This window comes from Chamaea fasciata, unplaced genomic scaffold (genome assembly GCF_029207755.1).
Source record: "Chamaea fasciata isolate MVZ Bird 193981 ecotype frontalis unplaced genomic scaffold, bChaFas1.0.hap1 SCAF_7, whole genome shotgun sequence".
NCBI classification, from domain to species: Eukaryota; Metazoa; Chordata; class Aves; order Passeriformes; family Sylviidae; genus Chamaea; species Chamaea fasciata.
Window position 1 is genome coordinate 45,086,905 of NW_027094092.1, and position 14,471 is coordinate 45,101,375.

The 14,471-nt window shown below is 39.1% G+C and overlaps 1 protein-coding gene across 2 annotated transcripts in view; it reads right to left on the reverse strand.

The window, feature by feature from the left end:
• Positions 1–8,608: 8,608 nt before the first annotated feature.
• GALC (galactosylceramidase) overlaps positions 8,609–14,471 on the reverse strand; it is a 31,584-nt gene continuing 25,721 nt past the window's right edge. For both annotated transcript variants that reach the window (XM_066188613.1, XM_066188614.1), the window contains exons 16-17: positions 12,973–13,049; positions 8,609–11,177 (exon numbers count right to left, since the gene is read on the reverse strand). In XM_066188613.1, the coding sequence (XP_066044710.1) occupies positions 11,034–11,177; positions 12,973–13,049 (221 nt within the window). In that variant the 3' untranslated portion in view covers positions 8,609–11,033. The remainder of the gene's footprint in view (positions 11,178–12,972; positions 13,050–14,471) is intronic.

Below are 14,471 nucleotides of genomic sequence, written 5' to 3' on the forward strand. Positions count from 1 at the left end.
CCCTTTGAGGCATTGGCATCTGTTCTCGCACCAGAACTCCTCCTCCTCAGCTTCACTGCTCTGTACTCTGCATTACAGCACAGGGCAGCCCAAGCACTCACCAGTACCACAGCATCATGCCCAAACAGCTGGATTTTTGTTACTGATGGGGAACCCAGCAACAGGAGCTCCCACCAGCAACTGGCAAGAACAGATTTACAACAGCACCTCACCCAGGCTCTTCCTTCTCTCTCAGCAGCTAAAGGCTATGTCTTGAGAAAATCACTCACTAAATAATGCAAAAGGAGCTTTTCAAAATTACTCAAAATATTGCTAACAGGCTGCCAAGCTGCATGCCTGCACTGGTTATACAAAGCACTGTCATCCTGGTGTTATCCTGCTGGCTGACACAGGGCCCAATTACTCACCTGCTCCAAAGATACTTGCAAATAACCACAGTCCTTAACAGGCCACATGATATCTTGGGATCTCACTTTCAGTTTCTTGCATATCCTTCACTTATCCAAGCACATTTTTGGTAAGCAATTTGCCTTTAAGGCACTGTGGGTGAAAGGGAAAATCTGTCAAAGTTCAGTAACCACATTTCTTTCTCACATTTGCACAAGAGGCTAAAGTTATAGCAAGGAAAAGCAAAATGAAAACCTGAGATGTTCCTGAAGATCGCTTTCTGTCAAAGCAAACAAGGAAAGGAGCCATGACCTAGAAGCACAGAGCACCTAAAGGCCTGTAAAAAATAACTAGCACTAAGAAGAATTTCATAAAGAAAACAGACAATAAAAAAATACACAGACAGTATAAAGATTATAAACCAACAATCAAAACTTCTGTAGTTTTAAAAAAAAACTTACCTCTCATTAGACAGAGGGGCTGACTCCCACAGAAAACTATCTTCTTCTCCCACAGAAACTCATATGAAATACTTAGGAGCCACATAAGACAAATAAGCACCATGTTCCTTGCCTTGTGCATTCTCCCCACCCCACAATTGATACATCCACCCTTCAAAGAAACAAACCTCATGGATGCCTTACATAAAAGCAGGACTGCAGAACAGTCCCCACTTCAGTTTCACACATCCTCTAGGTATTGCAGTAATCGCTGTCAAAATCAGAAACATTTCTCACTTTTTTTTTCCAGAAGACAAGGCATAGCAACACTTTTTCTCGTCAGGATTTGTATCTTTGTTTCAATTTACACTAAGACCTTCTGCTTCCTAGTCCCTAGTACGCATGCATCCAGGTAAGCTCTTTCTAGGATAATGCAAAAGGTACAGAAAGAAAAACAGGGAGCCCATTACTAAGGATTTCCTTGAGTAAGGTGCTGCTGGAGGGGTTGAGCTGAGACAGCCCATACTGATGTGCAGAGTTGAGCTGCCTGACCGTGGGGGTCAGTGAGGGACAGGGAAGGACTTCACCTCAGGAAGCCTGGGGCTTAATCCAGGGTGAAAGCAAATAGCTGGCTATTAACCTACAGCACACAAAGCTTTTGAAAACCTGGCATGAGGGAGTGAATTGCTTTCCCAGTAATCACTGCTCATTTACCTCTCCCATATTTCAGATTATGATGTTCTGAGACACTTAATAATGGACAAACCCATCCTCCCTTGCTTTCACACTGCTGACCTCTTTCTTTTCATAAGTTTCTTGATCACTCCAAAGTCAGTCAGTTCCAATTTCAGATGTGACCTTTCTATCCCCCCTTCACATGTTTACAGGGCTACTGCCTTTCCTTGTCTCCAGACCCTTTGAGCAAATCACTGCCTTGCTCAAATCCAAGCTGGATGAAAATTCCTCCCAGTTTAAATGCTGCTTCTTTCTCAGAGTGTCTCCATCCCTTGCAGCTGCCCAAGCTATCAATTTCATATTTTAAAACTTCAGCAGAAAACATGAGTCCCACACCTCAGAAAAACCTCCAACTGCTGGGAAATAACCATCTTGCAGCTGTACACTGTAAAAAGCTCCTGAACAGCATTCTCCTTTGCTCGAGTCTGGGGTTTCACCCTGTGATCCCACCTGTGCACGAGCACAGCTCTCCCAGACAGTCTCTGAGCACACACAGCTGCACACTGCTTGCAGGGACACCTTCTTATAGTGGGGCTGTGGCATGTCAGAAGCTTTTAGGATATAGGCTGTAGCAGTGAAGAGCAAACTCGTTGTACTCTAAAAATAATCACCGCAGATCCTTTCTTAGCTTGAACAAGTGTTAAAAATTACCAAGACTCACACAAAAGCTGTGCCACTGGCAGCAATAGGAAATTGGCTTTTTCTTCATTTGATGATGAAGAAATTTGTTTTGATCCAGACAAACCACTGTAGGTAATAGACGCTTTACAAAGCATTTGGGTTTTTATAGGTTAATCTGCTTTAAGAAGATGCAAAAATATTAAAGGAGGAATTAGTAATGGAAGCCTTGGGTTTTGTGCACAGAAGGCTGCCCGTAGTCTCAGCCTTATCTTTCTTCTCAAGTAAAGCTGCCTTCATTCCTTATTTTTCATGGCTTAGAAAAGCTGGCCGGCCCAAAGCCAGCAAACAGCGATTTTCTTAGCCATGCTTACACTGCCATCTAGTGCCGCCAGCACAGACTGCAAGGAGCTCTTTTGCTTTACGAACTTGTCACAAAAGATAAAAAGTCTTAAGGCTCATGTCAAACCTCAATTTTTCATTCGGAAACCAATCTTTGTGATACCACTATAGATTTTTTTTTTTTTCTGAGAACAGATCAGACTTGCTGTAATGAGGTGGGGGTTTTTTGCAGCCTGAAGTATGAGCTACCCCTCCTGACTGACTGGGCTGAGTGGTGATTTCAAATACCGTGTCAGTCACACTCAGTGAACAGGAATAGCATTGCTGTTTATCTGGCTTTGGTTAGGACTGAGAGACTTTTCACAGGGACTTGGGTCTCCAGAGGAGAAGTAGCTATAATCACACAATAATATGAGCAGTTCTCATTAGCTTCAGGAAAACAACACTGAGAAAGGTGACTGCAGATAAAGAAGTGGACTTGGCCTCGTTTTTCTCTCATACCATTCTGCTCTTTTGCTGGCTATGACTTACACCATTTTTTTCAGTAAAAAAAAAAGAGAGAGCCGGGACATGAGAGCATATTATGGACTCAGATTTTTTACAGATGCAATAACATTCCCTCTACCTTTTTAAGTCATGTTAAATACACAGGGACTGATCCAACTCTGAGAAGACATTATGCAAGCTTTACCTCATTCCACTATGTGTTTATATATCAAACAAAGCCATTTCCAGCCTATCCTGCTCATGTCCATTCTACTGGCTCCACTAGAAAGGCAACTTTGTGAAGCACAGCATGTTCCCTTACCTTTTCCAGAAGATCTCCTTGCAGGTAGTGGGCAACTCTTAGTGATGTTATGTTTCAGCTCACTGACTCCACCACTCTTGCCTGTTTTTTCTCTACTATGAGACAGTTGGACTGTGAACCCACAGGATTCCAACGTACACAGAATCAATGGAGTCTTTCCAAAACTTTCTGAAGAGTCCCCCACTCATAGTGTAACTACCATGAGAGGCAGAGTTCTATAGAGCTCTATAGAGCTCTGTTCTATGCAGACACACAGAATAAAAAAGGCAGCATGTTCAGTGGCAGATTCAAATGAAAATGAAGTCATCTCTTCCAGACCCCACCACCTCTAACACAGAGCTGTGGCACACCTGCAGCGACTTGTTCTCAGGGCAGTTATTTCCTCATATTTTCAACAGGAGGTGACACTGAGCTTTTAATTAATGTTGTCCCCACTAATGCATTAAGTCTTTGCAGGTAGAACTTAAAGCAGCAGCTCTGTTTCAGGTCTGCTAAGCAAAGGTGCTCAGTGCCATGGTATCCCTGTGTGTTTCCTCATAAGGAAACTTAGGCATGTGAAGTGAACCCAGGAACAATGTTAGGATGTACTGCAGACCTCCATCCACCACTATTTAAAGCTCTGGTGACCATTGTGAATTTAAAAGTTACAAAAAATCCAGGACTACACACAGTGCTCCATAATCACTTAAAACCAGAAGAGCACATTTTGAAAGCTTAGTACAAATTCATATGCAAATTCATTACATTCTGATTTCAGAGCACTGTTCCAACAGAGGGAAACCTAAACAGAGAGTCTCCAGAGCATCAGAAAAATGCAGTATGCAGCAGACATTTCTCTCATGTGCAGTAGAGGACACTGGTAATATTTGCATGGTGCTGAGATCCTTGCATATTAAAGCGGGATGTGGCCCACCATCTTTTGAAGTGGTAGAAAATAGGCAGAAAAAGACATTACAGTTACAAAATGCAAGGTTAAAAATCAAAGGGCAGAAAACACCACCACACTTAGAATCACCATATCAGAATAGCTACTTTTTCAGAGAAACTGCCTTCTGAAATGACTTAGTACAGATAACTAATCCCAGGAGAAGTCTTCAAAAGCATCTGCATCTGAGGATGCAGTATATGCTCATCAGGGAGGTTGCTGAACTCAGAACAACTGCAATCAGGTTTTGATGTAATAAAAGCAACCAAGCACCCTTTTCTGCATCAGGCGTCTTGAAGACAAAATAAAGAATAGGAAAAAACAAACAAACAAAAAAATGGTTCAAAGGAAAAGAAAGAAAATCCTCCAGACTATTATATTCCAGTGACTGATTGTTCAATAAAAGTTATCAAAAACCCGCCTGACTTTCAGGAGGTTGAGTTCCACAGAAAAGGTACAGAAGATTGGTATCAATCATTCCCAAGTCACCATGCCACAAACAAGAAAAACACCCACCTTCAACCATTGAGAATGTCATCCAGGTAGCCATCCTACATGGCACTGGAGAGTATGTGGGAGAAAGAAAAAATACAGGTAAGGTGACTTGTGCCTTGGGGGCTAAAACACCACAAGAAATTTTAGATACCTGCATGGCCCTTCTGATGCCTCCTTGCACAGCCTGGTATAGAAGAATTCTATTTATTATAAAAATCAAGTGAAGTGAAAATATCACTTCAGATTCAGCACAAGAAAAATATAATTAGCTGCAGTACAGAGGTAAAAAGATTCAATTGGTTAAAAGATGAAGATTGTTATATTTTCATGTGCCTAAGTATTTGTTTGAGAAGGGTGACAGATATCTCTAAGTATTCACAAGTTTGAAAGTGCAAACAAAAAGGGAGAATGAAACCAAGGTATGTACTGAATGTATTTACATGTGGGGATGCTGGAATTTTTGTTGTGGAGATCTGCAAGAACTAATATTTAGAAAATAAATATTTATGTCATACTAGGTATTTGAAATGAGTCTCCCACATGAAGTAACACCGTAAGAGAAACTCCCATTGGCTTGGGCAGTGGGTGCTCACCGTTGAAAGCATTCATCTGTATGAAAGCATTCATCTAATCAAAGTATTTTGTCTCTCAAGGTAGAATCACAGAGGTTTCATAAAGGACTCAATCCATCCCACAAGTAAATACTAGAGTTCAATGCATACAAGGCACATTCTGCAGCACCAACCTTGCTTTTACGTGAATTGGAAAGAAAAGTTAAATGATCTCCCTGCATTCCTTACACAGATCAGAAACAAAAGCAATGATGCTTTTTGTTTCAAAATCAATAGAGTAGCCACCTACAAAAGAGAAGTGGAAGCTCCCTCACCCTTTTGTCTCAACACCCTACTAAGGCAGGCCCTAAAAATGTACAGTCCATCTAGCAAGGAGATGGGCTGAATGATCAACAGGACATTCTCAGCCTACTCCTCTTGGTACAGGCTTGCCCTGCTGCACTGAGCATGTTTCATATAATGTTGGCAAAACAATTCATTTAGGACAAAGTATCAGCTGAGCTGCAAGAAAAAAATTAAGCTGAACCATTAAACAGAAATCTTAGACTGAACAGGAAATAGGCAGCTTATGCCAGAGACGTTGTGCACCCCAGTGAAGCTTTACAGATCTCTGCACCAAGCCATTTGTGTGCACCTCCGTTCAGAACAAAACTTGCCTGAGCTCTTGCCAGGGAACACTACCATTCATTGCTCCCACTACAAGAGCAGTTACATCAGAAGGGAATACGGACATCCTTAACAGGATTTGCTGGTAGGAATTGCCAGCTGCTCTTTCAAATGACTCCATTAACACTACATAATCAAGCTAAGAGGCTACAGTCACTCCTGTGTGACAGCAGATTGGCCAACGTACACAAAACTTCCCAAAAAGTTGGAAGGAGGGTGGCAGTAACAGAGAATTATTTGCCCTTTCCATAAAGCTCTGCTGCTGCACTCACAGGGAAGGAATCTTCTGCAACCAGGAGCAGGACTGATTCACACATCACAGAGGTGCCTTTCAGTTGCATAACCTTTTCTCATGTTTTCTAATCTTTTCTGATTCTACTGTTTTTGGGAAACAGCAGTGCCTATAATTAGCTAAACATTTGCTTTTTAGCAACAATGAAGTCTTGTATTGTCTATAGGCATTTTAACTGAATCATTGTCCATGGAAAACAGTAAGGAAGATGGCTGTATTTTCCAGCAGAAACTGAACAAAGAAAGACAAGTTAAATCCAGATTGTTCTTAGCTTTTCCCTGTACTACTTGGGAACATGTGTGCAATTTGGGGGCTTTTCTCATTGGTGATGCTGTTTTGGTTTTTTTAATAGTCATTGTGGTGTTACCTCCTCTGTTTTAGACCATGAAGATTCCCAGACCATGGCTGCATAACATTAGAATAATATTACACACAAGGTTCAGTTTCCTCTTACATACCCTCAAGTTAATGCCGTACTGAGCCACCCTCTACTACCACTACTGTCTTTGAAATGCATCTGTGAGCACAGTAAAACCAAAAATTACTGTTTTCCGGCACTAAGTGAAATCAAACTCAGTCAGGTACACTTGATACCAACAAAAAGGCATTTAAAAAAATAAAAAGTCAACACTCCAATATTTTTAGGATACTTTCATCTCCGCTTTCCAGAGATATGTCTAGGTTTAGCCTGGGGTACACAAAAGTAAGAGTCAGCTTTAATGCACTTATTGCACAGTTACCAGGAGCCCCTGACAAAACTAATGTTGGGTTGTGTGTCTGTTTCTAACCTTATCCAAACATAATTCCTTGAGGGGAAAAACAGTTTCACAGTTGTTTGTCTTAGCCACTATGAAAACCACAGAGAAGTATCTTGGCACACAGCAAACGCTTGGCAACCCTGCTGCAACACGCATTTTCCTCTGCTCAATTACTAGTAGGCGTTTTGGGCTTTTTTTAGAACACAAGTTCTAGAAAGACACCTTTATTGTTCCAGCAACACTTGGGCATAAATGAAAGGAGCACAGCAACATGAGGGATTTGCTCATGCTGACTTTTCAGCGCGCACTACTCTCAGAATTCTAAAAAAGCTACCTGATGATTCCACTACCAGCCTAGGAAGTCTTCAAAACTAGCAGGTTTTTACAACTTGCCTGTCTGCCACTCCCAGCATGTGCTGAGCTTGTATGAATGTAGTACTTACAAAGGGTTTAAAAACAAGCAAAAAAACCCAAACTAAACCAAAACAAAACACAAAAAACCCCAAACAAACCACTGACACACCAAAAACCAATAAACAAACAAACAAAAAAAGGATCAAAACATCAAAATAAGGATAATTAAATCTCCAAGCACTGTCCCTCTTTGTCCATACTGTTGAAATCATCAAAAACAGCCTCCTCTGCAGAAAATGGACTCTGGATAGAAACTTCAGGTAAACCAAAGAAAATTTATTAAGTGAAAACAAACAACCTGCTGCTACAGTGCAGTAAGACTGATTCTATAAGGTAAAAGCAAACCACTACCACTCCAAATAAAAACTGGAAGTAGGAATTTATTTTTGATACAGAGATACAAGGAGGCAGCTGCAAAAGGAGCCTAAAGTAATAGTCTCCTGTAATCTTAAAGCAAAACAGTCCTAGTTTTTTGCAGGAGTTTGAAAATCCCAAGAACTGCTCATGTCTAACTTCAAAGGTGGGGTGGCAGAGAAGGGACAGAATTGATTTTGATGCAGTGTTTGTGTAGGTGGTAGTACATTCCTGGTTACTGGAAGGCAGTAATTCCAGGGTAAATCATATCTACAGCCATGATAGACTGGGAAACATAACTAGCTCTATGGAATTTCCCCCTTCCTTGAAAAATCAAACCCTAAAGTTTAGCTTAAAAAAAAAATAGTGTGTTTGAATATAGATTCAGAAGGATATTCAAAATAAAGAAGTGTTTAAACCACAGAAGTACATCCTTACAACACTGTCTGTTTCCAAACACAGAAACTGACTTAGAGCTAAATCTCACAGACCTCAGCACTTTTGCATCACTGGTCCTCAAATACAATTTAATTCCCTTCACTAAAAGAAAAAAAAATCCAAATCAAAAAACCAGAAAGAAGCAAAATGTATATTGAGTGCTATAAGAAAACCATTTAATCAATAGCACAAGTCCTAATGCATATGGATTTTGAGATATTTTTAGTAAGGACTGGTTGGCTATACTCTTCCAATCCAATTAAGTTAAGGCCAAGCATATTTATCAGAAATCACAATGGAAAAATTGTCAGCTTTCTTGCTGGAGAAAACCAAGACCCATTTTACAGAAGCATTCCACACAAAGTGTTTTTAAGTGTTTTATTTGTCCATTTGGAATGATTAGCATTTATAATCAACAACACAAATCCACCCCTCAGTGAAAAACCTGACAGCTTGTTATTGCCAAACATATTACAGTCTACTGAAGGGTGAAGAATTACAGACAAACAAAGACAAATAACATTATGTCACCATTAAATCACTCTGTTCATAACACTTTAATCCTCAAACATTGTAAATTAAGATTAGGAAAAAACAATCAACATTTTCAGTGATAAAATACATTGTGTTTAGTACACAATATACAGCTTATTACACTAGTGCATTAGAAGGTTAAAAAAATGGACAGCCTCTTTCGGAATAACTGCATCATTGTTGCTCTCTCTGCTTGTAGCCACAGAAGCTACCAGGAAGTCACCAAGAAGCATCCAACTACAAAAATCCATCACAAGTAAATTTATCCTGAGATTATTATACTCATATAACTTGAATACGAGGACCTAAAATTACATTCCTTTGCATGTGGAGTGACCAGTGACATTCCTTAGGAAACCAAGCAAGTAATGAACAGATCTACATCCATACTTGAAAATGACATGGAAAATTGCCTTTCATTTTTCACCCACTTAAGTAAACAGTTACTTAAAATTTGGAATTCTTCTACTAGAGTTGTAAAGTTAGTGATTTAAAGCATTTTTCAAGGTTACTGGCATGTATGAAATTTCCAAGTATGAATAAGTAGTATCAATATAACAGCTAAAAGACACAACATTTTTACTTACTAGAGATGGAATTTTAAGAACTCTTCTCCAAAAATGAGAATGGAAGATTAACTTTATAAAAATTTCCCATGAATGATCTGCATAACATTAATTTTATATTAGATGACAATTTCAAAGACTGAAGTTAACAATTACTGGAATCAGCCTTCAAAATAAAGGGGATGGGAAGAATAATCTCTATAAATCAAAGTACACCACAAATGCTTTTCTCCAGATGTTGCCTGCTACAAATGGCCTCATACAGCTACTAGAACACTATCAAGTATGTGGAAAGTCTTGCTTGTCAATTAAACAGGATGTGAATGCAAAAAGTAGATGGACACAGGAAGCAGGTTTCAGTATGGGAATAGACATCATCTTCATTCAAAATGACCAACAACAAACAAGAAAAATTATGGAGCCAGTTGAACTACAAATGTGTGTGACAAAAAACCTATTCAGTACCTCATATTCTCAATTAATTGCTTTTTTCACAATGGTAACTTGGGAAAAAAGTAAAATTGCGCAGCAGCTAAACAGAATCCCTCCATCACCTAGGATCTGAACTACTCTCTGAACTTCACTCCCTGATAGCTAGGAAAAGTCTAAAAACAGACACTCTTGTGTCATTACCACTTCTTGGCACACTAAACAATTCCCTCTGTGTCCACCTACCGTCACTCACGGTAAGGTGACGTGAAAGTGATAAGGAAGTGATAGTCTCCATATCTCCTCTGTGCCACAGTAATATAATAAACTAAGTATCATTGTTAGGCTTTAATTATTTTCTATTCAAAGCTCTAAATTGATCAAAAGAGAGAGATGTTTGCCTAAGTTTCTAGGAACAAAAGGCCAATTTCCACATTTGACCGGACATGAAAATATCCATGATGCAATGCTTTTATTCTTTGCACTATGCAAAAAACCCCACAATATTATCATCAACAAACTGTATGTTATGGTATCTTTTCATCCATTTCAACCCTTTCAGTGGAAAGAGGAGGTAGATTAGAAATAAGTCACATCCTGCACTCCCTGATCAGTCATAAGGCACATTTCCATTCCACTGAAAATAGGATATATTTTAGGGCTGGCAATGAAAGTTGAAAGAAGTAATCAAATGCACTTGGAGTACTGTAATGTCTAGTCACAGACTGTAGCAAAAGAAACAGACAAAACATCTTTTTTTCACTAGAGGAAATCTAGGTACTTTACCAAATGAAATTTGAGAATGATAGACCTACAAAAGCATGGGGCCCACTGGCTCATAAGGCTTACTGGCATTTAATTCTTTCTTTCACAGTGAAAGCAATGGACATAATAGTGGAAGTGTTAAAAAATGCAGCTTAAGATGCATCTGTCTTCTGTTAACTTCTAAAGTTATCTTAGAAGTGAGCTGATAAGTTGTTGTTATTAAAAGATATTTAAATCCAAGAATTTGTTTTCATCATTACCCTGAACTAAAACTTACCCCCAAAAACTGAAGGGCAAAAATCCCACAGCAATAGGGGATAAAGCTACAATCATGTTGATATCTACTCAAGTAAACCTTTAACTAATAACACGGACCGAATCCAGACTCTTTGCCAAGAGATCAATCACAGTTTAGCACTCTGCTCCCCTCCAAGTTTGACTTGGCTCTTATTCAAAGTAACATGAGAACTGGGTTCTCCAAATGCCAAAGCCACCTCAGCAAGCTTCAACGTGAAAGTTGTCGAACTGTGCCAACTCAAAGGAGCGAGTCCCGAGTGCAGCCCAGCCGTTCCCTGGGTTAGGAACGGTGACGTTCTCCCAAAGCGGGTAACCATTTAACAGTCCTGAGGCAGAGTTGCCCTGTCAAAAAAAGGAAATGTTAGCTTTGTAAAATTCAGGCTCTGTTAAGACACTGAGCCTGCTCACATGGGAGACAAGACAAAGCAGAAGGATGTCAAGTCAACTTTCAACTATATTTCACACATTTTTCATGCAGAGTTGTGTCTAAGTATTGCATAGAATCCTCTGGTGCATAGAATCCTCTGGTGTCTATCAACTCTGTGAAACAGATCTATCAGCTCTGTGAAATAGATCTAATGCCTTTACAGTGAATACATTAAAGGCTCCTCTTCTCCTACTCACAGCTTTGCTAACTCAGTGTAGAACCTGAAAAGTAAACTGGTTTTTCTCTCCCTTGCATCAGACTCTTTCAAAACAGCCCAACTTTCTTAAGGTGATACCATACACTTGACACTGATTCTGCAGAATTAGGCAGAAGTCAAAAGTAAAGAAAGATGTAATGTAGTCATTAAGCCAAAAGAAAGAGGAGACAGCAGAACTTTCAAGTATCACTCAAGCCACTTCAAGATGCTGAAATTAAAAGCAGTTACAGGAAAAAATTACAATTTATCTTTTGTGTGTTCTACTAAACAGTATTTAGAAAAAAGTACTTCAGTTTACTTATATTTCTTCATCTGAAAGACAATTATAGACACTGGTGAAAGCAAAGAATGTCTTTCAAGGAGTCAGTGTGAGAATTATTTAAAGATGGTTCTGTACTTCCACCTTTACATCAAAGGTATACTAGGTACAAAATACTTTAACAACACAGATGGAAGCATTGTAATTTTAAAATTATCAACACCATTTTGAATTTTAAGTGATTAATGTTCATATTCAGTCTTGGCCCATTTAACAGATGGCAAGCACTGTCATCAATGTAGGGGTACCAAAGCCAAAACTAAACTACATCCATTTCAGTGAATGCCGTAGGTTTAAGTGCCCCATTGTCTCCAAATGTCATAGTACGAGAGACAAAACCCAGCTTCTAATACTCAGAAGCATTTTAGCATGAGGGACTCAGTGCATAATTTTAAGAGTTACCTTAATTAGTAAATCTCCCCAGCTAGAATTCAAGCTTCCCCACATTTCAAGCCAGTTGCAGTTGCAAATGTTACATTAGACAAAGGGATTAGGCATTCAGCAGAGGAACTTAAAGCCTTTTAGGTACTTGCACCAATGTCACACCCATCAAAGTTCACAGGGATATTTAAAGTACAGTTTGGGGCTACTTTTCTCCCTAAGTCACTATGGTCAAAAAGGGTGGAGTGGGAGAGAAGAGAAAAAATGCAGACAGGCTTCTCACTAACTGCAGCCCATTTATAGTGTCCCACAATGCCTGTGCTCTTCCACCACAGTAGAGAAGGGGCTCAGCTTATCTGAGCTTCCCAGCCCTTTACTAGCTCCACATACAAAACCTTAGCCTGCAAAGGGAACTGGTGGGAGGCAGATTTGAAACACAGGCTACCTTAGTATTCTACTGACTCCCTTAAGAGCAAGAAGCCAGGCCAATTTCTGACAGATTAAATAAGAGACTTGCCTCTCTGACCCTTCTACCTCTACCTTGAAAGCTTTCAATTCAGCTTTCCAACTATTTTCTGTACCTTCTACAGATTCTCAAGATCTCTTTTAAAATACAGGTAGCTGAACTTGGTATGGTATTTTAATAATGGTTTAATATAACAGCTATTGTTTATGTTTTTGATAGGGTAAACTAATGCAAGTACACCACCAATAGCATAGTCCAGTTTCGTCTAAACCATTTAGGACTGGAAGTTTAGTAATTGGTTTTCTTGCTTTTTGCCTGGGTCCTTACCTGAATGCTGAGAGTAAGTGTGTGCCATGCATTATCCCGGACACCAGCACGTCCTTTCATTAATATTTTCTGTCCAGCTGCAAAACATGCTTAAGTGAGCAAACTTTAACTTCAGCCCTTTTCTGAAACTGATAAATATCAAGCCAGCAAAAGAATAATAATATCTGCTATTCAGAAGTGACATTTTACCAATTTCAGCTGCAGTATGGAAGGTTTAATATGCAAACCTGGACTCTCAATTATCAATATATTCTCCTGTTTTGCCAGAACTGTTTTCTCACTGAAATCCTCAGTGCCCTTGGCAATTTGGCATGAGATGAGGATTCACTCTATGGAGAGTACAGGTTCACAAAGTGTGACAGTAACTATCACTCTGCTTGTTCTATAGATCTTCTTGTTTATGTATTGTTTGTAACTATTTTAAATCACAGGGTTAGAGCTCCCCCAGTGTCATGTTGCTTAGTTCTACCCAAAATTTAAGCTAAGTAAAAATGGGGTGTGAATGACACCTAGAGAGAAGCCGAAGACCTGAAAAAAAATTAAGTGCTACAAGTATTCATTTATTCAGTAGACAGTTTTTGCTGCAAGATAATTTAACACTCAGGCTCCCTTCTAGAAAAATATAAAGATGACTGAAAATAGCTGTACAGAAAAAATTATCATATTGTGTAACAGGAGTCTCAGCCTGAAATAATAGGGTGGTTGATCAAAATCCACTCATTCCATCGAGGAAAAATTATTTCTGACAGCCTAAGAAACTAATCAGGTAATATTTCTAGGTCTTATTACAAATAAAAACTGAGTTGATTCTAAAGACAAGTATGTATTTCCATACAGCAAAAACTTAAGTTTTTATGGAATTACACATTGCAAAGTTTCCCTAGAGAGCACTGGTATGTTAAGAGAAGCTATATAAAACCTTCTTTATGCTACTTGTCCATGGTAGAAGTGGAAAGGAACACACACACACACAAAAAAATACATCTTATCAGATATACTGTAGATCTAGAAACTTCTATTGAGAATTTTAATTTGTACTCATGAAGTGATAGGAAATGCATTTAAACAACCTAATATGCTACTATGTCAAAGCAAAATGAAAAGGACTTTCAGCTATTGATGAAGTATTATCATACACTCTTCCATGTGCCTGTCAAGTGCTCCACAGATGAACACACATGCATGTTAGCATCACAAGTAGAATGTGTGCTCACTCCACTGAGCTACACTAACCCGAAGATGCATGATGTGAGGAAACATCAGGGCACTTATGAGCATCACTTAAGCCAGATATAAGTGACTTGAACTGCTCCCTAAGAAAAGCCATTTCATCTCAATCAGGATTTTATTTAATGTGTAGTTTAAGAATACAGAGCAAATCTTTCTGTAATTAATATTGTATCAGAGTACTTATGAAAAGCAAAATAGTTCATATTTGCTAGTTTAAAACAGACTTTGTCAGCAGAAAAACTAAAACTCCAGAAAGCTGAGCCTGAGAA